Source organism: Dryas octopetala, chromosome 4 (assembly GCF_963921425.1).
Source record: "Dryas octopetala chromosome 4, drDryOcto1.1, whole genome shotgun sequence".
Lineage (NCBI taxonomy): Eukaryota > Viridiplantae > Streptophyta > Magnoliopsida > Rosales > Rosaceae > Dryas > Dryas octopetala.
Window position 1 is genome coordinate 8423879 of NC_141369.1, and position 21967 is coordinate 8445845.

At 38.8% G+C, this 21967-nt stretch overlaps 4 protein-coding genes across 5 annotated transcripts; 3 read left to right on the plus strand and 1 right to left on the minus strand.

Annotated features, from left to right (window-relative positions):
* Nucleotides 1–994: 994 nt before the first annotated feature.
* LOC147286507 (epoxide hydrolase 2-like) lies at nt 995–20252 on the minus strand. Of its 2 annotated transcripts, none has more exons than XM_086240324.1 (5): nt 20095–20252; nt 19795–20009; nt 1906–2058; nt 1467–1702; nt 995–1375 (listed from the first exon to the last, which is right to left on the minus strand). In XM_086240324.1, exons 1-5 carry the CDS (start codon nt 20162–20164, stop codon nt 1126–1128), a joined length of 924 nt encoding a protein of 307 aa, XP_086096450.1. In that variant the 5' UTR covers nt 20165–20252; the 3' UTR covers nt 995–1125. The 2 variants fall into 2 exon arrangements, with proteins under 2 accessions (XP_086096450.1, XP_086096449.1); XM_086240323.1 differs by having other exon boundaries at nt 1000–1375; nt 1906–2076.
* On the plus strand, nt 3094–10940 carry LOC147286508 (uncharacterized). The gene is made up of 7 exons (XM_086239216.1): nt 3094–3234; nt 8466–8951; nt 9387–9599; nt 9695–9787; nt 9862–9975; nt 10076–10474; nt 10587–10940. The coding sequence occupies exons 2-7, from the start codon at nt 8481–8483 to the stop codon at nt 10938–10940; spliced, it is 1644 nt and encodes a 547-aa protein (XP_086095342.1). The 5' UTR covers nt 3094–3234; nt 8466–8480.
* LOC147286509 (uncharacterized) lies at nt 4736–8145 on the plus strand. Its single transcript, XM_086239214.1, has 3 exons — nt 4736–7164; nt 7254–7359; nt 7459–8145. Exons 1-3 carry the CDS (start codon nt 4736–4738, stop codon nt 8143–8145), a joined length of 3222 nt encoding a protein of 1073 aa, XP_086095340.1.
* Nucleotides 10942–12495, plus strand: LOC147286510 (uncharacterized). The gene is made up of 5 exons (XM_086239217.1): nt 10942–11174; nt 11258–11428; nt 11531–11638; nt 11726–11795; nt 11916–12495. The coding sequence occupies exons 1-5, from the start codon at nt 10942–10944 to the stop codon at nt 12060–12062; spliced, it is 729 nt and encodes a 242-aa protein (XP_086095343.1). The 3' UTR covers nt 12063–12495.
* Nucleotides 20253–21967: the final 1715 nt, after the last annotated feature.

Sequence of the window (21967 nt, forward strand, 5' to 3'; positions counted from 1 at the left end):
ATACCTCACTTTAGTCACTAAACATAATCCACTTGATGATATCATGTATTTAGGTGCGTTAGAAAATACTAATTTTTCCATCCTTTTTTTTCATTACTTATGGGCATAAAATTACAACTTTGCCCTTAATTTAGTTTATGGTATAAAAATGAGATTCATGGTATATAAATGGGTTTAGGGTTTATAATTAAGATTTATAGTTTAAAATTAGGGTTCTAGAGCTAGCTTATGGCTTGGGGTTTACGTCTTTGCCCAAAACCCGGGAGCTAAACTCTAAGCCATTTTGCTGCATAGCAGTACATAGTAATGTATGTTTTTTAATCTATTGTAATTTATTTTTTTTCATTTTGGTCAATAATGACTAAAATAAAATTATGAAAAAGTGCATTAATTAATATGTAATTGTGAAAAGTTGTATTGATTTATTTGTGATTGGCTCTAAATATAAACTACCTCGTCGGCATGCACGAGAGGAGAAATATATTTTCAATAAATATAAGGGTACTTTAATTACATCAAGGATAAAAATTATTGTTGAGTGCTCCGCAGTATATTTGTGTTTGACATTAACTACATTCAGTTACAATATTGAATATTACAATGCCTTATATATTCTCAATAAAAAAACACTAATTTTGAATCTTCAATCAATAAAATTTCTTAATCAATCCCACAAATATTAAATCAATTAAAAAAACAAGAAAAAAAAATGGAACACTAACTGTAGATGCAAATGCAGATGCAGCTACCGATCACGCCGAGCAGTACTTGACAGCTCCATCTGCATTTGCATCGCTCGACGGTTTAGTACGATGACCATTAACGCACTTGACATGCACAAACTGTCTTTTTGATTAACAAAGTGTTTGTCTACTTATTGGCACGTGTTGTCACGCACAAAGAGAATTTTTCTATCAAGCAGGAAATCGAAAGTCATATGCATATATTTTCAGAACGAGCTGATCATGTGGAGATGACACAAGATAGAATGAAAGGAGCAAGAGTTTCTTTATTCCCAAATTGTAATGTAAAGACCAAGCCTTTTTAGCATATATATGCCACACATATTTGACATTATTTTCTTCTCCTAAATTATATTGTTCCCAGGCACATTGAGCATCTATATTAGATACTATGCTTGTCAAGGAAACCGATAATCAGCTGATTAATTTGCTCTGGAAATTGTTCATGCACAAAATGACACCCTTCTGCAATGAATGTAATGTCCAAATCAGGCACGAAATGCTTCACTGCCCCAGATCGTATGTAGTCCTCCATCCCTGGAAATTTTAAGATGTAGTCCTTCTCACCCATGATAAGCAGTGATGGAGCTGAGACTTTTGGATCAGTTAAACCGCAATCCGTTTCCAGAGTTCTGCATCAACAAGAGAATTAGATTATATGGTTTCTCGGGTACGAATTTTGGGAAGACTAAGCATCATATGTTAGACTAGGACAATATCTACCTGTATGGAACTCGCAATGGAAAACGGAATCCAGATTTCTCATACAGAGATGCATAGACTGCAAGATCTTCCTCAGAAAACCATGGTGGTAGAGGAGTGGTTGGGTCAAACAAATCCATGATTTCTTGGTCTTCAGCAGCTACTGGGACCTCACTTCCAGAGAAGAGAATGTAGATGTTCCTTATCACACTCTTAACATCAAAGCGGCCGAAATCTTTTTCTGCCCGTCCTGGCTCCTAGAATTAGGTACATAGGTAACAACTCAGTTAGCGGTGATATATCATAATTGAATCAACCTTGTAATGATTACAACAGATGCTGGGATGAAAAGATTTATCGAGAAAATGAAGATGTTGATAGAAAAATGATATATACTGAAGAAACTGAAGCATCCAACTCAAAACCAATTGGTGAGGATCGACTTTGTCTCAACATATACCTGCCACCTTGTTATGTAAAAGCCTGGAGGAAGGAGATGATTTTGGACAGTAGAGGGACCTGGTAGAGTGAAAGGAACACCAAGTGTTACGATGCCAGTTACCCGCTCTTGGTGGAGAGCAGCTACTAAGTATGCAGGAACAGCTCCAAAATCCTTCCCAACAAGAAAAGCCTGGTTTCAACAATCAAATATTAGAACTTTTTAAGCTATATGCATATAATGAACTTCGATTTCTACCACTCAACAATTTAAAAAGGAAGTCAAGATATTGTTCACTTGCATTTATGCAGACTGTATTTAAATACGTAAATGAATAACAACAATCACTACTAGGAAGTACCCCATTAGACATCACTAAAAATATATCGGTTTTACACAAATTGATATTGTCAAAGTTTTTTATATCAGTTGGATTTTTAGTTTTTTAAAAATGATGTCTAAATACATTTATATATCGCCAAGTTTTCAGGTTCGATATCTAAATTTTTGGGTAAAAATTAAAATTCTACAATAACCGATATCTAAACTATAAACTGATATTAATTGTTTCAGCTCAAATTCAAATATAAAAATTTTGGTTCCAACTTAAGTGTTTTGACTTAAGTTAGACGCGACACTACTCCCGCCCTCTCAAACACAATAACACAGAAACACTATAGCTCAACACTCCTCTCACACTCCTCTCACCCCGAGCTCTCTCTCTCTCTCTCTCTCTCTCTCTCTCACCCACGCCCTCATCGTGGCGTCGCCGTTCTCACAGTCCGGCCTTGTCATCGTCGCGTAGTTGACCTTAGCCATATCGTCCGCCCTCAAGAGCTTTCTCTGCCACACTCATCGTCTTGGGTTGCAGCCAAAAGGTAAGATTAGTCATCGTCCTAGGTTCTCTCTTTCTCTCTGTCCTCGATCTTCTCTCTATCTCATCCTGGGTTCTCTCTTTCTCTCTGTCCTATTCTCTCTTTACTGAAATTAGGGTTTCAAAATTGGGCTTTTCTATTGTTTAGGTTTTTCTTCAAATTATGGATTTCTTAGCTAGGTTCGTATGCTTCATGAAATTAGGGATCTGGTGCATTTGTTTCTTCAAATTAGCGTTAATTTTTTGTGGGCTTAATGCTTCATTTGCTTCTTTTAATTAGGGGCTTATTCTGTGGTTTTCTTGGCATGATTGATTCTGTGAATTAACTTAGGAAGTTTGGGTTTTTATTTGTGCTAATTCTGGCTTTTGGTTTCAGCACCACAGGAGCTTTGGTAGGTGTACAATTGCTTTCGACTTGGGAGCTTGTGAGCCTGAGCGAGCTGCAGCGAGTGTATTGTGATAACGAGCTATATAAGGTTTGCCTTTTCTCTAGCTATATAGCTGTATTGTGATAACGAGCTTGTGTATTGTGTTTCTCTAGTAGCTCATTTCATTTTCTTTGCAAGTAATTCCACAGATAGAGTACTACAGTATCAGCAAGATCTCTGCTTTCATGGTTATACCCTTGACACATAATAATTAATAAATTATAATTTAATTCATTACCCCTCCCAGGTTCAAAAAAAATTAAAACATGCATATATCAGATTCAAAATAAGGTACAACTTGACATAGCTAGCTGCAATATTATTTCATGCGGTTGAATTATGGAGATGTATTGTGGTTCATGTGGTCCTGACCCTTGGTAGCTAACAGTAGTCAACATATATATATTCCCTTGCCTTGTGTACAAGCTAGGATAGATTGATTGCATGGTGGTGGTTGTATGAAGTAAATGGGTATTTACACTCTGCATTCAAATTTGGGGTCTAAAAAGCACAAGCAGCTAGCATGCACTCAATTAGCTGATCGACCAGCTATATAGCCCAGTTTAATTATATATGTACCTTATTAACAAGTACTGGTCACTGTCCCTCACTTAATGCCTAGCTAGCTTCTATGATCTGATCACATAGTGACTAAAATTAAGTAACTACTCATTCAAATGATCACTTCAATACATCTAGCAATATCATGATCATCTTGTATTCTGTGCACCTGCTAGCTGTTCGAATTTTGTTCAATTTCCAATGGTAATATTCAGCTAGCTTTATGAAACCCATATTTTTGTTTGGGTGCAAATATGCAATTTCCAAGAAAACCCAACAATATATATCTACTAGCTAGATGAAATAAAATGAAAATTTGATTCTTTATTTTGCAAAAGTCACTGCAGTTTCGAAGATGAAAGAAGTATGAAACCAATATATATTGCTTCATTCATAATTCATATATGCATCCAATTAAGTTCCCAAAAATTAATCTAAGATTATGTATAGAGGCCAGTATATGGTACATACTACATATATATAGCATGGTCGATCTAAAACAAGCAAAACATATGGAAATTTAACATATAAATCTCTGTACAATGTGGTATATAGCAGTCATAATAAATTAAATACAAAGCCTGCAGCAAGAAAATATACAACAGTCAATTAAACAAAGATTATCTGGAATCTAAGTGGTCTTACATGGGTTTTCTTCAAACTTCTATATATGAATATTTGGTGATCAGCTAACGATCTATAGCTGATTCCTAGTTTCCAGGTTAAAAAAAATAGGGTTATGGTATGGTCTGTTTGTGTGTTAGGACCTTAAAAATTTGCTAGTTTGCATGTTTTCATGTGAGGAATAGCATGTTTGTGTGTTATGAATGCTTTAAAATTTGTGAATCGTGAATTTTCTTGATTGCATGTTAGGGAAAATACGCTTATAACCTGGTTGTTTCTTAGTGGGTTGTGATTTTGCATCTTGAACCTTTTATATTGAATTAATTTGCTATCTCTTTATGTGAAGTTGATATCAGTTATATCCATGGATAAAACATGGATTCAAGCTGATAGAAGGAGTAAGGAATATGATGTGGGAGTTGCCAATTTTTTGAGTTTTGGATTAGCCAATAATGGCAATCGTAAGTACATTCATTGTCCTTGCGAGAGATGTGTCAACTTGAGTAAGTATACTGTTGCAGTAGTAAGGGAGCATTTGTATTTTCATGGATTTGATCAACGGTATACGACGTGGATATGGCATGGTGAAACTAGAGATGAGGAAAGATACAACGGTTTTCTTGGGTCCGAAACAGTAGATATGTGCGAAGTAGCATTTGATAATTTCGATCATGATCCAGATAAGTTTAGGAGTTTCATTGAGGAAGGAGAGAGACCCTTATATGCTGATTGTGATAAGTACAGCAAGCTATCTGCATTGGTCAGATTGTTCAACTTGAAGGCAAAGCATGGGATTTCTGATAGTTGCTTCTCTGATTTTTTGGTCGCATTTGGAGATATGCTGCCAGATGGTAATGTGCTACCCTTGTCTACGTACGAGGCGAAGAAGACATTGACTGCTTTAGGAATGGAGTATGTGAAGATACATGCTTGCCCGAATGATTGTATCTTATATAGAAAGGAGTACGAAGATGAAACAAGGTGCCCCAAGTGCGACCTCTCTAGGTGGAAGGTAACCAAGGAAGTGGTTGAGAAGAAAGGGGTGCCAGCCAAAGTGTTGTGGTACTTTCCACCTATTATAAGGTTTAAACGAATGTTTAAATCTTGTGAAACTTCAAAGAACCTAACTTGGCATGCCGATCAGAGGGTGACTGACGGCATGATGCGTCATCCAGCTGATTCTCCAGCTTGGAAGTTGGTTGACCATAAGTGGCCAGATTTTGCTTTGGAGCCTAGAAATCTAAGGCTTGCCCTTTCGGCTGATGGGATAAATCCACATAGTAACCGTAGCCGATATAGTTGTTGGCCCGTGATCTTAGTGACTTACAACCTTCCTCCGTGGTTGTGCATGAAGAGGAAGTTTATGATGTTAAGTTTGTTGATTTCTGGTCCTAAGCAGCCAGGAAATGACATAGATGTGTATCTAGAACCATTGGTTGAAGATTTGAGAGCATTGTGGAATGGAATTGATGGAGTGTACGATGGTTTCAGAAAAAACACATTCACTTTGAAGGCCGTACTTCTATGGACGATCAATGATTTTCCAGCGTATGGTAACTTGTCTGGGGCCTCAGTGAAAGGGTATAAGGCATGTCCGATATGTGGAGAAAACACAGATTCTATTAGGCTGAAGCATGGTAAAAAAATCAGTTTTCAGGGCCACAGAAGATTCTTATCACGCGACCACCCATATCGAAAACAAATGAAAGCTTTTAATAACCAGCAGGACGATCGTGAGGCTCCTACACCTCTAAGTGGAGAGGACATCTTAGAAAAAGTATCAGAAATCAATTGTATCTTTGGGAAGAAACAGAAAAAAAGCAGCTTAGGTGGTGAAAGCCATGCTCCATGTTGGAAGAAGAGATCAATCTTCTTTGACTTGGAGTATTGGAAGACTCTTTATATAAGGCATGCCCTCGATGTAATGCACATTGAGAAAAACGTGTGCGACAGTATCATTGGGACTTTACTAAACATTCCAGGGAAGACAAAAGATGGGGTGGCTGCCCGTTTAGATCTTGTGGAAATGGGGGTCAGATTAGACTTGGCACCAGAAATTGGGAAGAAAAGGACATTTCTGCCTGCAGCTCCATATACGCTGTCTCGGGATGAGAAACGAGCTATGTGCAAGTGTTTTTTGGGTATCAAGGTCCCGGAAGGTTACTCTTCAAATGTACAGAACCTCGTGTCCATGGAAGAGCTTAAACTTTTTGGTCTTAAGTCTCACGATTGCCACACTTTGATGCAACAATTGCTACCAATTGCCATACGTTCGGTTTTGCCCGAGAATGTGAGATATGCTATTACTAGGTTGTGTTTCTTCTTTAATGCCCTCTGCACCAAAGTGGTTGATGTGTCCAAGTTGGATAAAATTCAATCCGATCTTGTTATCACCTTGTGTTTGCTGGAGAAGGTTTTCCCTCCTTCGTTTTTTGATATAATGGTCCATTTAACTGTGCACCTTACTAGAGAGGTTCGATTGTGTGGACCGGTTTGGTATAGATGGATGTATCCATTTGAAAGAGGCATGAAAGTGTTAAAAGGTTATGTCCGAAACCGTCATCGTCCGGAAGGCTGCATTGCTGAATCTTATGTTGGTGAGGAAGCCATGGATTTTTGCTCAGAGTATTTATCCGGGCTAAATGCAATTGGTATTCCCTCTTCGCGCATGGGTGACCCAAACACTAGTAGACCTCTATCAGGTTGTAGGGTAGTTTCAGTACCCCGTGAAGAATGGGAACAAGCTCACCGGTGTGTTTTGGAGAATTCTTCTGAATGTGATCCTTATGCCGAGTAAGATTCGCTGATTCTGTTATTTAAACACTTAGCAGTTTTTTATACCAATTTATTAACATGTTGTAATTATTGTAATCTATTTATAGATTGCACAAGGCCTACTTGAATACTATTTATTCAAGTAAAAAGAAAAGTGAAAAGTGGCTGCTAGAAGAGCACAACCGCAGATTTAGCAATTGGTTGCGTGATAAGGTATCACTTTGTTACCTTTAACAGCACTTTTTGATAGACATATTTGGTCTTGTGTTTCCGTTTTTGAGTAATAATGACCCCTTAAATCTGTTCATATAGGTGGTAGAGTTAATAAATCATGGAGCCAGTCACATAACCACCTCATTGAGGCGGCTAGCTCTTGGTCCACCTATGAGTGTGCTGCAGTATGAGGGCTACCAGATTGGGAGCTGCCATTATCACACAAAGGCACGTGATTCTATATGCGCTGTCCAAAACAGTGGGGTGAGCTTGGTGGCAAAGACAATGCAAGTGGCAAGTGCGAAAGATAAAAATCCGGTCTACACAGATATGACTTTCTATGGTGTAATCCAAGAAATATGGGAGCTGGATTATAACGACTTCAAGGTGCCTTTGTTTAAATGTCAATGGGTAGAGAACAACAAGGGCATTAGAAAAGATGAGCTAGGGTTCCTTTTGGTTGACCTTAATAGGATAGGTCATAAGGGAGATGTGTTTGCTTTGGCTGCCCACGTGAAGCAAGTATTTTATGTAGAAGACCCCATGGACTCTAGATGGTCAGTAGTGCTTGCAGCCCCAAATAGAGACTTTATTGATTGTGCTCAAGAGGATGAGTTGGGGGACACCATTGTTGACCATCAATCTTTTAGCCTTGGATTACCACCCGCTGAGGATTTCGATGATATCATGGGGGAGGATGCTAACACTTACAAGAGGGATAATTGTGAGGGTGTATGGATTGATCACTCAAAAAGCCAGCTGGCAGGATGCAAGGGGGATAGTTAATTAGCTGTGAGGGTTGTAAACTTTATTTGTGATTATGAATTGCAAACTTGAATTTCAGTGTGCTAATTAATTTGAATTTACCTGTATTACTTGCTCTGATCACTTTGTAACACTGTGTAACCCTATTTTGACATGAATTTCAATGGGTAACCCTATTTTTAACTTGTTATTAACTGTGTTAACTTGTTATTAAATTCAGTATTTTAAAATTTGTATTATGAATTGTTTTACTTGTTATGATCATTGTGTAACCCAGCTTAGGTGCTAATGTATTTCTGTGTGCTAATGAATTTGAATGTACCCTTTGTTGTAATTTTCAGGTCTAGGAGTTTGTTATGGCAACACCAAAAGGAAAGAAATCCAAGGCCAAGGCAGCCTCGACACCCAAGGGGAAGACGAAGGTATCCACACCAAAGTCAAAGGTATCCACACCAAAGTCAAAGGCCAAGAAAGCTGCACTATTGAGGGCCAATAAAGCTGCAGTATTGAAGGCCAAGAAAGCTGCAGTATTGAAGGCCAAGAATGCCTCCACCAAGGAGTGTTCGACTTCAAAGGCAACCGTTACGGATGAAGGCACCAGCAGATCCTCTCGCGGTGTTACAAAGATGCATGGAATCATTGTTAGGAAAGCTTTAGGTCGGAAGCTGAAAGTGGAGTACAATCCATATGGAGTGCCAGTAGGAGACGCGCGTCCGAATTTGGCTTCTTACATAGGAGTTGTGGCAAGGCAATCAGTGCCGATTACGTATGATAACTGGCCGGCTGTGACAGAGGACGAAAAAAATAAAATTTGGGATGATGTACAGGTAATTAAGAGCTGTTATATCTGTATTTAATCTTTCTTCACTTGCTAATCACATTTCACTGTATAGGAATTATTGTAAAAATGGCTTATTTTGATAATTTTGATTATGAACACATGTGCACATTCGTTCCACACTTAATTACATATCCATTTTAATATCAAAATTTTATTTCAATTGGACATTTTTTTAAGAAAATCTTACTATATAAACTAATGAAATTGATGGATAGCTAAATGGTTCATTCCAAGTTTTCCGTAGAAGGGGAAGAAATCAGCTCCATGATAGATAAAATATATCTACTCTTCTTGGTTATAAAAGGGAAAAGGTGTTATTTATAACGATAATTACAAGCATGCAGCTGTTATTTATACATATGTGATTAAGCAGAAACCTATAGAGTGCATACTAAGGGTTTTTGTATTTTTTTCATTGTAGGCTGCATTTGATCTACCACCAGAAAGCAAGAAGTGGGTGCTGTCCTCTGCTGGCACCAAATGGAGATCTTTCAAGACTGCATTAACCACCAAGTACATTTTGCCATTCAAAGACGATCCGGAAGCTTTAAAGACCCGACCAAAGGAGTATGACTTCATTGAGCAAGAGCATTGGACTGCTTTTGTTGCTAGCCGATTAACAGACAAGTTTCTGGTAGATATGCTAGTTTTCTTTTGACATTTCTGGTACATATGTGTTTAATAGCTTCCATTTAGGGGATGATCAAAAGGTACGTGTTGACATTGTAGGCACTACACGAAGCTCAAAGTCAGAGAACTGCAAAACGGAAGTATCCTCATAGGTTGTCAAGGAAAGGATACATTGGCTTGCAGGAAGAATTGGTAAAGGCTATTTGAATTGTGTCTAAACAATTGGGAATTCGGTTGGACTAACCATGTGATTTTATGCTGAATAGAGGAAAAAGAATATGGAAGAATCTGAGCTAGACCGATCTGTCCTATGGAAGAAAGCTAGGGAGGACTCTACTGGCCACATGAATGAAGAGGTGGATCAGGTGGCCAAAGTCATAGTAAGCAAGTGAATGAGTGTCGTTTGGATTAATTTGATATATAATAAATTGTTTTTAGATATGCTTAATTGATACTTGATATATCTTGTTGTTTTGGCAGGATGAGTTGTTGGAAAAAAAGAAAGCTGGAGAGTTGACTGTCGAAGGCTCTAATGATGTTCTAAGCATGGCTTTAGAGACTCCGGAGCATGGAGGTAGGGTAAGGGCTGTGGGGGGGAACGTCCCTCTTTCGGTGTACTTCAACATTCCAAGACAGCCAAAGGATGTGATGACAAAGACTGAGATGGTGGCTATGTTGCAAAAGGAATGTAAGGAGCTTTATGAGAGAATTGCGAAATTGGAGGAGGCAAAGAACAAGGCTGCAGAACCATCTACACCAATGCCGGTTCCCGGTACAGGGAATGTTTCCGATAAAGCCAGCTGTTTGTACGAGGCAAAGGTCGAAAAGGAAGATGTCGATGTAGTTGATATTGAAGAGCTGAATTTGGCAACAATGAAGGTAACTTATGAATCTTTGGTGCCCTTTTTCATATTATTAGATCTAAGACAAATAAATCAACATGTCCATACTAGTGGAGGTTTAATCCCCATGATTTTTTATATTTATGTAGGGGAAATCGTGCAAATTGGCTGTGGGAGATGTCAGCAACATTGTTGCATACGGTACAGTAATTGATATGGAATCGGACACAGTGCATGGTGTTCCTTTGGGTGAGGGAAACATGCGGGTTGGCATTGACATTGCTGACAAGGAAGATGCTTTGCTGCCAATTCCTGTGCGAGACGAATTAATCACAGTTGGGCAGGCTGTTGGCAGTCACGTGGCGTGGCCCCAAGAACTTGTTATTTGCATGAAGGAAAAGGTAAATGTTGCCTCACCTATGGTATTGCTTCAGGCTACATGCTTGAAACTAACCTGGTTGTTTGTATTTGATACCCTAGAAACAGATGAAGCATGTTCCTAACATGGCGAAGGAGCTATTCAAGAAGGATTCACTTGAAAAGAATGTCCCGAACAAATGCAAGTTGCTGTATCGCTTAGCATTACAAAAGATGGTCTCTAGTGGAAAGGCCATCACAGTTGACATAGAGGAACAAGTCTTTGGAGCTGTCCGAAAACTTTATATCTTGTACGAGGATATAGCTGCAGTATTGAGGATGGAGGAACTTTCAGCAACCTGCATAGTTGTGTACATGAGGTCAGTGTACTCTTTGATTCATCTACATTGTTTTTTTTCCTCATAAACTGTTGTGATACAAATGGATGCTTGAAAATTGTTAGGTACCTGTACGATAGGCTTATCGAATCCAACATGGCTGAAATGGTTGGTTTTGTGGACCCAGCACGTGTCTCTGTGGGAATTGGAAATTCAGAGAATAGATCAAAGTACCTAGCAGACAGGTTCCAGCAAGGAAAATGTGACCGTGTCTTTTTAGTGCCGTTCAATTCTAGGTAAGGGTATTTATTTGGTGAACCTGAATGTCAGTCATTTGTAATGCTATTTGTATATATGCTTCCCATACATGCCATGGTAATAATCGTTCTATTTGGTAGCAACCATTGGATTTTGACTATCATTAGCGAGGAAAAAGACGTGGTTCACATCATGGATCCTCTTCCAAAACTGACTCGTAACCAAGAATGGGTGGAAGTGGTGAATACGTAAGTTTCTGTTCCCTCATAAATTTACCAATATGCATAGTTCTTTGATAATGGAGCATAACTTGAATTTAAATTGTGGTGATCAAGTGCCATTAAAATATTCAATGGCGTTACGGGAAGGCAAGGCAGAAAAACACCACAATGGAAGAATCTCGCTGTAAGCATCGATCTATGTACTATACTTGAGTTTTTTAAGCGACTTATGTCATTCTGATTTGGACTAAGGATGCCATTGTTATATATAACTCTATGTGTGCTGTCTTTTGCTTGTATGTAGTGTCCTAAACAACCAGGTGGTGTTGAATGTGCATATTATGTGATGAGGTACATGAAAGAGATCATTGAGGACACAAACCTTGCCTTTGAGACCATGGTTAGAATTCTTTTGACTATTTCAGTATATATAAATTATTATCCGATGTAATTTTGATTGCATTTTTGTTTTGGTTATGTCATCAATCTGTTATTTTGGAGATTTTGAAGTTATATATATAGGCATGTACTGCCTTTGGATATGCTGTATGATTGGCTTGAACTGCCCTGCATATATTTGTCCTTTGCATGAATGTTTGCAACTTTGCATGTTGAACTTGGAACTGCCCCTTGTCTTTAGAATTTCCAACTGCATGCAATTGACTTTTTTAATTTCATGGATATGCAGCATAATTTATAGGAAACTTGGATATGGCTTTCTCAATCTTTAAAGTTGAAACTGGTTTTGGATTGATAGGAAACTAGGATATGGTTTTGGTTGTTGTAAATCTGGTAAATTGAACTTTAAAGCTTGCTGGACCATCACATGTACTTAAGCTTGTTGCTGGGGGCTATCACATGCAACTCTTCCTTTTGGATTTTGGGATTGCTATCAGCTGCCTAGCTTCTTTATTTGAACAATTGCATGTCTAGGTGGCTCTGATAGCATGCAGCTAGCCTTATATATATTATTTGCACTCTGCCATGTATAGGTTTTGGGATTGCAGCAAGACCATAACTTTTATCATTTGAATATATAATTGCATATCTTTTGGTGGCTGATCATGCACTTGTCTTTAATGTTTTCAGTGGTCTAAGGCGAAGAACAAGCGGTCTGGTTACACCCAAGCCCAAATTGATGAAGTCCGAGTTGAGTGGGGAGACTATGTCACCGAGCATTATTTTTAGACATGCATGTTGGTATACTGTTTTGACGTACATTTTGTGGATATGGTATTAGTGCTGCCATTCCAATCTTTTGTAGAGGAAAAGGCAGAATTTAGAACTAGCTAGCTAGCTAACTAGTGTGCATAATTTAGAACTAGCCATGCCTTATATTTTGTGCAGATTTTTGAAGTTTCTTAGGGGGTTAAAAATGGATTAGCTAGCTAGGGTTATCCCTACTTGTTGAGGGATTTGTAATTTATTTTTGTTAACTTGAATATGGTTGAAATTGGATGTTGGAAATATTGTATGAGAATGTTGGATGAAATTGATGGAAGCATTTAAATTGCACAAATTGGATGGTGCATGTTCGAATTTTGATATCAAATATTTGACAGGAAAAACTGATATCTAACAATCCATTTTAATTTTGTTTTTTTTAATTAAAAAACATTTACAATATCCGTTCAACACTGATATCTAATGTCTTAAAGCTGATATTTATACAACCATATACATCGAAAAACAAAAAAATAGCGATATCTAATATAATTTTTATATCACATGGTAGCTCAAACATGATATTTATACAGGCATATACATCGAAAAACAAAATAATAGCGATATCTAATATAATTTTTATATCACATGGTAGCTCAAACATGATATTTAAAAGACTTATAATATCTGAAACAACGGACGAACAGATATCTAATCTATATAGATATATCGGTTTTATTTAAAACTCTGATGTGTTAACAATATTAAATATCGCTTTAATAAAAAAAGTGATGTAACAACTTACCAAACATAGCTTTTGCTGAGTTTACAATATCGAAAAATATAACTAAACCGATATATAATACACACTTTAATGTCAGTTTTTAAAAAACTAATGATATTGAAAGTACATTAGATATCGGAATCCATGCATATAGATAGCGGAAACTTGGAAATTCGATATATATTATGTATTAACAATATCGGAAATTAAACAAATAGGATGTCTAAGTTTTTATAAACATCGGGTAAAAACCGATATTGAAAATAGGGTACATTAGATATCACGTCTGCCCTTATCGGTCGCAAACCTAATAGACATCAGTTTTCCACTGATGTCTAATGGGGTACTTCCTAGTAGTGAATACAATGATAGTGGTCTTAACAGTTGCATTAAAAATGAAGATATATGGTTTATATATAGAAATTTGGAGAAAAGTGAACCATGCTATAGTTCTTTTCAAGTGCATGGTGTCTGGCCTGCTCAAGAAGTCAAAATTAAAGTTGCTAATGTTATTCTACAGGTCGTTTCTTAAGAACTCGAATGTCATTGACCATCTTTTAAGAGGTGGGAATTGGATTTTTTTTTTTTTTTTTGAAGTTTATTTATAATTTTCTTAAGGTGCAAAATATAAGAAGTTTTGGGACAAAATATTATCTTATGCAAGCGTTTAGTTGGGTATATATAGAATTTAGGCAAATGACCATTTTGGTCCATTTAGTTTGACCTTGGTTGTCCTTGTAGTTTCTATTTTTTCAATCAAGTCTCCATAATTTTAATTTTGTTATAATCAAGTTCAAAATTAAAATTGCGTCCAATTTTTGGAATAAAATTCATGTAGAAACCATGTGTAATAGTTTTAATTATTTTTTATTTTCATTTTGTAGTTTTAACTTTGAAAATTTTAGTCATGCGCTTTCATTTAATAAAGTCTAAAATGTTAATTTAGTTTATTTTGAAAACAAAAAATTGATGTGACACAGGCATGAACCCCGTCCATTTCAGACAAAAGTGTCCAAAATGCTCATGCATAAACCAAATACGTGTGTTCCACACGAAATTTATATATTCAAAATTGATGGGTTTTGTTAAGCAAGTTCCCTTGGCACTCAAGGATTCCTCACCCGACTAGTATCCTAGTTGTATTCTCTTAGGATTCCTTGTATATTGTTTTCTTGTAAACCAAGTCTCTCACTTGTATAAATATGTGCACGTATGATCAATAAAGTCAAGCCATTCAATTACAATCTTCTACATGGTATCAGAGGTTCTCACGAACTAAACCCTACTCTCCTTTTTATTTTTCCTAAATCCTTGTCTCTTCCTTTTTCTTCCCATGACGACTTCAGCCTCCTCCGATCCTATTTCTCCTCTCTCGGCTGCTGCTCCCCTCTCTCTCCCTGGCCCGAATGTGGGTCACTTCTTCAAACTCACCGAAAGCAATTATCTGATTTGGGAGAGTCTTCTTCGCCCGTTTCTTGTGGGTCATGGTCTCTGGAAGTATGTGGATGGTACTTGTGAGGCACCTTTGGCTTTCCTTCCTTCCACTGATGGCCATCCTATTCAACCTAATCCTGCGTATCTTACATGGTTTCAGAATGACCAATTGGTGGTTAGCTATCTTAACTCCACCCTCTCCGAGCCTATTCTTGCTATGACTGTCGGTCACTCCACTGCTAAGGCCATCTGGGATTGTCTCAAACAACATTTTTCGCAAATTTCTATTGCGAACGCAGCCAATCTTCGGTTTCAACTCATGGGATTGCAAAAGGGTACTCGCTCTATCTCGGAGTATCTTCGACATGCCAAATCCTTCTCTGATGCGCTTGCTGCTATCCAACAACCAGTTTCGAATGATGACTTGGTGACGGCCATTCTTCGCGGCCTTGGTCCGGACTTCGCTATGCTTGTTACTGCTATTTTGAACTCTCCCCCGCTTCCTATGTTTCCTGACTTGCGTGCTCGGCTCCTTTCTTTTGAGGCCCAATCTCTTTCGCTTTCTTCGACCACGGCATCTCAGGCGTTACTTGCTGCTCATCAGCCTCGGCCGTCCTCCTTCTCCAATTCCACTGGTGCTCCTCCCTTCGGCTACTCTGGTGGAGGTCGTGGCGGTTCCTGGCGTGGTGGTCGTGGTGGCGGTCGTGGCTGGCATCGTGGTCGCGGCCAGCGTGGGCGTAGTCGCGGACACTGGCAGCAGTTTTCGACACCTCCGTCTGCTTCGTCGCACCATCAGCCCTCTGCTTCTCCGCAGCAGTCCTATTGGTCTGCCCCGTGGCCGTCGCCGTCGCTGTCGCCGTCGCCCTCTCTTCCTGCTCCGCCACCGTCCAGTGGTTCTGGTCTTCTTGGTGCTTCTCCACAAGCCACCTGGTGCACCTACTGTAGCAATCCCGGTCACACCTACCCAATGTGTCCACATCGCCCCATTCATCCTGATTCTCCATTTGCGGGTCTGCATACCTCGCATCCTGTCTCTCAGCCGACGACTTCTTCTGATCAATTTTGGCTCCCTGACACTGGGGCGACTCACCACATGACAAACAATGGTAGCGCTTTGCAGGATCCTGTCCCTTACACTGGTAATCATGCTGTTTTTATTGGCAATGGTGACAATCTTTCTATAGCTACTACTGGTAACATACCCCTTCGTCTTGGTTCCTCCTCCTTTCGTTTGAATAATGTTTTCCATGTGCCTCACATTGCGCATAATCTTCTTTCTGTTGCTCAATTTACCAAAGATAACTCTGTTCGTTTTGTTTTTGACCCCACTGGCTTTTCTATTTTTGACTTATCTTCTGGTCGTTGTCTTTTTCAGGGCCCATGTAAGAATGGTCTTTATCCATTACCTATTGCCTCTCCTCAAGCTTTGTCTGCGTCTGTCTCTGCATTATGGCACAATCGTCTTGGACATCCATCCCGTGCTGTTTTGTCTCGCCTAGTTCCCTCTCTTCGTTTAGGTTCTAGCTTTAAATTATCTTCTTCGTTTTGTAAGCCATGTGCTTTGAGCAAGTCTCATAAACTTCCCTTTATTTCTCCTAATAATATTGCTCCCTCTTTATTTTATTTGGTTCATTCTGATGTATGGATGTCCTCTGTTCCGTCCAATTCTGGCTATAAATATTATGTCTTATTTACAGATGATTTTAGTCGTTTTTCTTGGATTTTTCCTATGCGCCAGAAATCTGAAGTTCTTCATCACTTTACTACCTTTTATCATATGATTCTTAATATTTTTGGGGTTTCTATCAAATATTTTCAGAGTGATGGTGGCACGGAATTTGTTAATAATTTATTCTCTGCATTTTTTAGAACTCATGGCATTGTTCATCGTATTTCGTGTCCTCACACGCCCGAACAAAATGGGCTTGCTGAGCGGAAACATCGCCATATAGCCACCATTACTCGTATTTTATTGGACACCTCCGGTGCTCCTCTTTCTTTTTGGGCGGAAGCTGCTCTTACTGCCGTCTTTCTCATTAATTTGTTGCCTTCCGCTGTTCTTGGTTGGGCAACGCCTTACTCTCGTCTATATGGTCGTCCTGCCCCTTATTCTTTTCTTCGTTCATTTGGTTGTGCCTGCTATCCTCACTTGGGGTCGTATGTTACTAACAAGCTTATGTCCCGTTCCATAGAATGTGTATTTTTGGGTTACAGCTTGCAGCATAAAGGCTATCGTTGTTGGGATCCTACCACACATCGTTTATATATCTCCAGACATGTCGTCTTCAATGAACAACATTTTCCTTTTCGCCAACCCCGGCCTGCATCGTCTTCAACTCCTTCTGTGGAACTACTACTTCGCCCACTCTCCGCGCCTCCTGCTCTGGCTCCACCACCACCGACGCCTGCTCCTTTGTCTCCGCCGCCTACTCCTCCACCCTCTCCGCCGCCAGCCCCACCGTCCCCATCGGACTCCTCAGCTCCGCCTTCCTCGTCAGATTCAGAGCCCGACGCTCCTCCTGCTTCTCAACACCCCATGACAACTAGACTTCGCGCGGGTGTTGTCAAACCCAAAGTTCGAACTGATGGTACTATTCGGTATCCCTTACCTGCTAACCTTGTTGCTGCCTTTTCTTCTCAGGTTTCAGAACCCACCTGTTTCAGTCAAGCCTCCAAGTCTCCTGAATGGCGCCAGGCTATGACTGAAGAGTTTAATGCTCTTCTTCGCAACAAGACTTGGTCTCTTGTTCCTGCTTCTTCTTCTCACAATACTGTTGGTTGTAAGTGGGTGTACCGAATCAAACAGAAGTCGGATGGGTCTCTTGAGCGCTATAAAGCTCGTCTTGTGGCAAAGGGGTTTCATCAACAACATGGGTTTGACTATGATGAGACTTTTAGCCCCGTTGTCAAACCTGCCACTGTTCGTACAGTCCTTAGTTTGGCGGTCAATCGCGGCTGGTCCATTCGTCAACTTGATGTCAAGAATGCCTTCCTGCATGGCTTTCTTGATGAAGATGTTTACATGGCTCAACCACCTGGATTCATTGATCCTGCTCGTCCTACTCACGTCTGTAAGCTTCATCGTGCCCTCTATGGCCTCAAGCAAGCCCCACGCGCATGGTTTCATCGCTTCAGCACCTTTATTATCAAGGCCGGGTTTCGCCAAAGTCAAGCTGACTCTTCCCTTTTTGTTTACTCTCATGGCACTCACTTTATGGTATTACTGTTATATGTTGATGACATTGTGCTTACAGGCAGCAGTTCATCTCTCCTCACTTCCTTCATTACTGTGCTTGGGCGTGAATTTGAAATTAAGGACTTGGGCCTTCTCCACTACTTTCTTGGTCTCGAGGTTCTTCACACTGCATCTGGGTTACACCTCTCTCAATCAAAGTATGCTGCGGACATACTTCGTCGTGTCTCCATGACTGATTGCAAGCCATGCAACACTCCAGTTGCGGCAAAAACTCAGTTGTCTCATCAAGATGGATCTCCTCTTCCTGATCCTTCGGCATTTCGCCATTTGGTGGGCTCCCTCCAATATTTGACTCTCACCCGTCCCGATATAGCTTATGCAGTCAATCACGTTGCGCAGTTTATGGCTTCCCCCACGCATACACATCTCATTGCCGCCAAACGAATCCTTCGCTACATTAAAGGTTCTATAGACTTGGGCATTGTTTTCCGCCGCTCCCCTGGTGCATTGACCATTCGTGCCTTCTCTGATGCTGATTGGGCAGGCTGCCCTGATACTCGCCGTTCTACTTCTGGTTACTTGGTCTATCATGGTGCCAATCTCGTCTCTTGGAGTTCTTCCAAACAACACACGGTCTCCCGCTCTAGTGCTGAATCTGAGTATCGTGCCCTGGCTCATGCTTGTGCGGAATCTGTTTGGATTACTTATCTTCTCCGTGATCTGTGTCAACCAGTCTCTTCTAAGATCACACTTTATTGTGACAATCTCAGTACCACTTATATGGCTTCCAATCCTGTCTTTCATGCTCGAACAAAACACATTGAGCTGGACTATCACTTTGTGCGTGAACGAGTTAAGTTAGGATCTCATACAGTTCAATATCTTCCCTCACTTGATCAGCCCGCTGATATTCTCACCAAAGGCTTGCACAAGGCTCGGTTTTTGCTTCTACGATCCAAACTTGTCTTCCCCAGGCCGCCAAGTTTGCGGGGGGCTGTTAAGCAAGTTCCCTTGGCACTCAAGGATTCCTCACCCGACTAGTATCCTAGTTGTATTCTCTTAGGATTCCTTGTATATTGTTTTCTTGTAAACCAAGTCTCTCACTTGTATAAATATGTACACGTATGATCAATAAAGTCAAGCCATTCAATTACAATCTTCTACAGGTTTAATGCTTTAGACTTGGTTGTGACCATTATGAAAGTATACGATGATTAAAATTTTCAAAACTAAAATTACGGGAGAAAAATGAAAAATGACCAAAAATGTCATTTAGCCTATTTTAATAGATCTCACTACGGAATAATAAGTTAAAAAAACATAAAAGAAAAAGACAACTTGCTATGACATGCAGGGCCTAGAAAGACTCTAGGATAAATGCCGACAAATTAGAAAACAGTAGAGCTCACTCTTGAGCCGTTGATAAGCGTGTGGAATAGTGGAACCTAACACTCACCAACCATCAATCAAACTAAAGTGCCTAAAATTGAGAAATTAATTAAAGTTCCTAAAAGGCTAAAACTGAGAAATTAATTAATTAAAGTGCCTAAAATTAATACTCTTGCAAGAAGTGGGTGAATTAGTGTGTTGATTATAAATTATTACCTTGTCAATGGCCAGAGAATCCAAAAGGGCAACAACATCGTGGACAAGGTCGATGAAGGTGGCCTTCTCCGGCTCAGTTGGCTGCTCCGAAAGCCCATACCCCCTGAAATCAATGGATATGGCTCGGTAGCCCTTGTTTGCCACAGCAACCATCTGGTGCCTCCACGTGTACCAAATTTCTGGAAATCCATGCAGGAATACCACAACCTTTGGACCTGCAATATATATGCATTGTTCTAAGGAAAAACAGGGAAAGAAAACAGTAGAGAAAATGAAGAAAAATCAGAATTTGGATGTTACCAGTTCCAATTTCAGCTACATGGAGCTTTAGTCCTCTTACTTCCACATTTTTGTGCTGGATCTTCTCCATGAGAGCGATCGATTTAATAGATACCTTCAGTGAATGGTGAAAAATTAAGAAAGAGAGAATGGGAGTGGGATTTAATAGATAGTGTCAATGCTCAAGTGTTTGTCTAATTAATGTCATTGTTGTCTTTAGTGACAAAATTGTCATTTCCCAACCTTAGCTACTCACCTCTTTTCACTTTTTCCCAGGTTAGTTTGGTAAATGACACATCAGAGTTCTAATAGATAAGTAAGGACAATACATAGCAAATTAGTCGTGGCTGTCCAACTTTAACTTCATGCGAATCAGAAATGTTAGATACCTTCCTCTTCCACCTTTTATCTCTTATTATTCTCGATTCGTAATCTAATAATTACCATCGTTTATTTTTTAAATTATTATTTCTAAAATAAAAAAATTAACCATATAATACTTCTAAATAATTATGATTAAATAAACAGATAATTTTAATAATAGATAATTAAATTCACAGTTTATTTATTTAAAAATAATTATATGACAATAAAATTTTCAGTTTGATTGATTTTTATAAAGATAACTTTTAAATAGTGATTTAAAAAATAAATGATTTCGATCATGAACTACACATACTGTAAAATAAAACTAATAAAATAAAATGTCGAATGAGAAAGTAAAAAAAAAAAAAAAAAATAGGAACTAACATTTCTCCCTACAAATTACAATTTATAATTAATTGTTAGTTATATCTGAAAATTACTTATACAAATGTATTTTTATCACATAATATAAGACATTAGTACAGACAAAAATTTTAACTATAAGAATGGCCATAAGAATCGAAATTGCCGAGCATAAGTAACCTCTACCAGTATAACTACACGGCTACACTATGAGAATTCAAAAGTTTAAACAAGTATGCTCTAACTGTTGCTCACTTGGAGATTCTGAATTTAATATACCATATTAAATAATTAATAAATTAAAATTTGATCTGGAAAATTTAAGGCAGGGGTCTCCCTGCATATAGGGAAGATGACCCATGTGAAATACAGGTAGATTTACAGTCCAAGTTTGACTAATCCTCTCATATATATTTTAAATAACCCAAGTTTAAATAAATTGTGAATTGTTTCGACCAAAAAAAAAATTGTGAATTGTAAAATAAACAACTTCTAAACCTGTGCAACGCGGGAAATATAATATACTTCTAATGATTATAAACTAAATAACTGAACTAATTTTGCTTGATTATTTTATTAGTAGTCATGTAATTTATAGTGATAGTGTATTAGTGTTATAAGAGAGTTGCTATAGTGCTTAAAGCCGGAAATACACCTTAGAGACCAACGTTTAAAGCTTTTGGCATTTTTGATGAGCTTAAAGTTTAGGATTCTCAGTTGTTGTACTATTTGTTTAGACCCCTCAATTATCCCGCCCTGCGGTGGTCATGCATCGTGGCCCGAAATGAGAATTCAAAGATCTCACTTGGGCCAAAATAGGATGGGCTATCACAATTCCTAAAGCCCAAAGAAGTTTGAGAAGCCCAAAAAGTCGAGATAATGCTAAACGACAAGAAATGTCAGGCCAAAGGTATAGTTTCTCGGGGAGACACAGTTGAATCATACTAAGACATGAGGAGCCTCGAATGAACATGATAAGAACCTAGGCCTAGGCAAGACATCAACATTCCTAGGAGTTCCTGACATCAACAGCTTTCTATTGGTACAAATTTGTACCTATGATCCTTAGCCGTACACGTGTCATCAATCTGAAAATTTCGTGAGAATCAAGCTGCCTCCATTATAAATCTCAACCTCAAAGAAGAAGGATAGGCACTCAACAAAA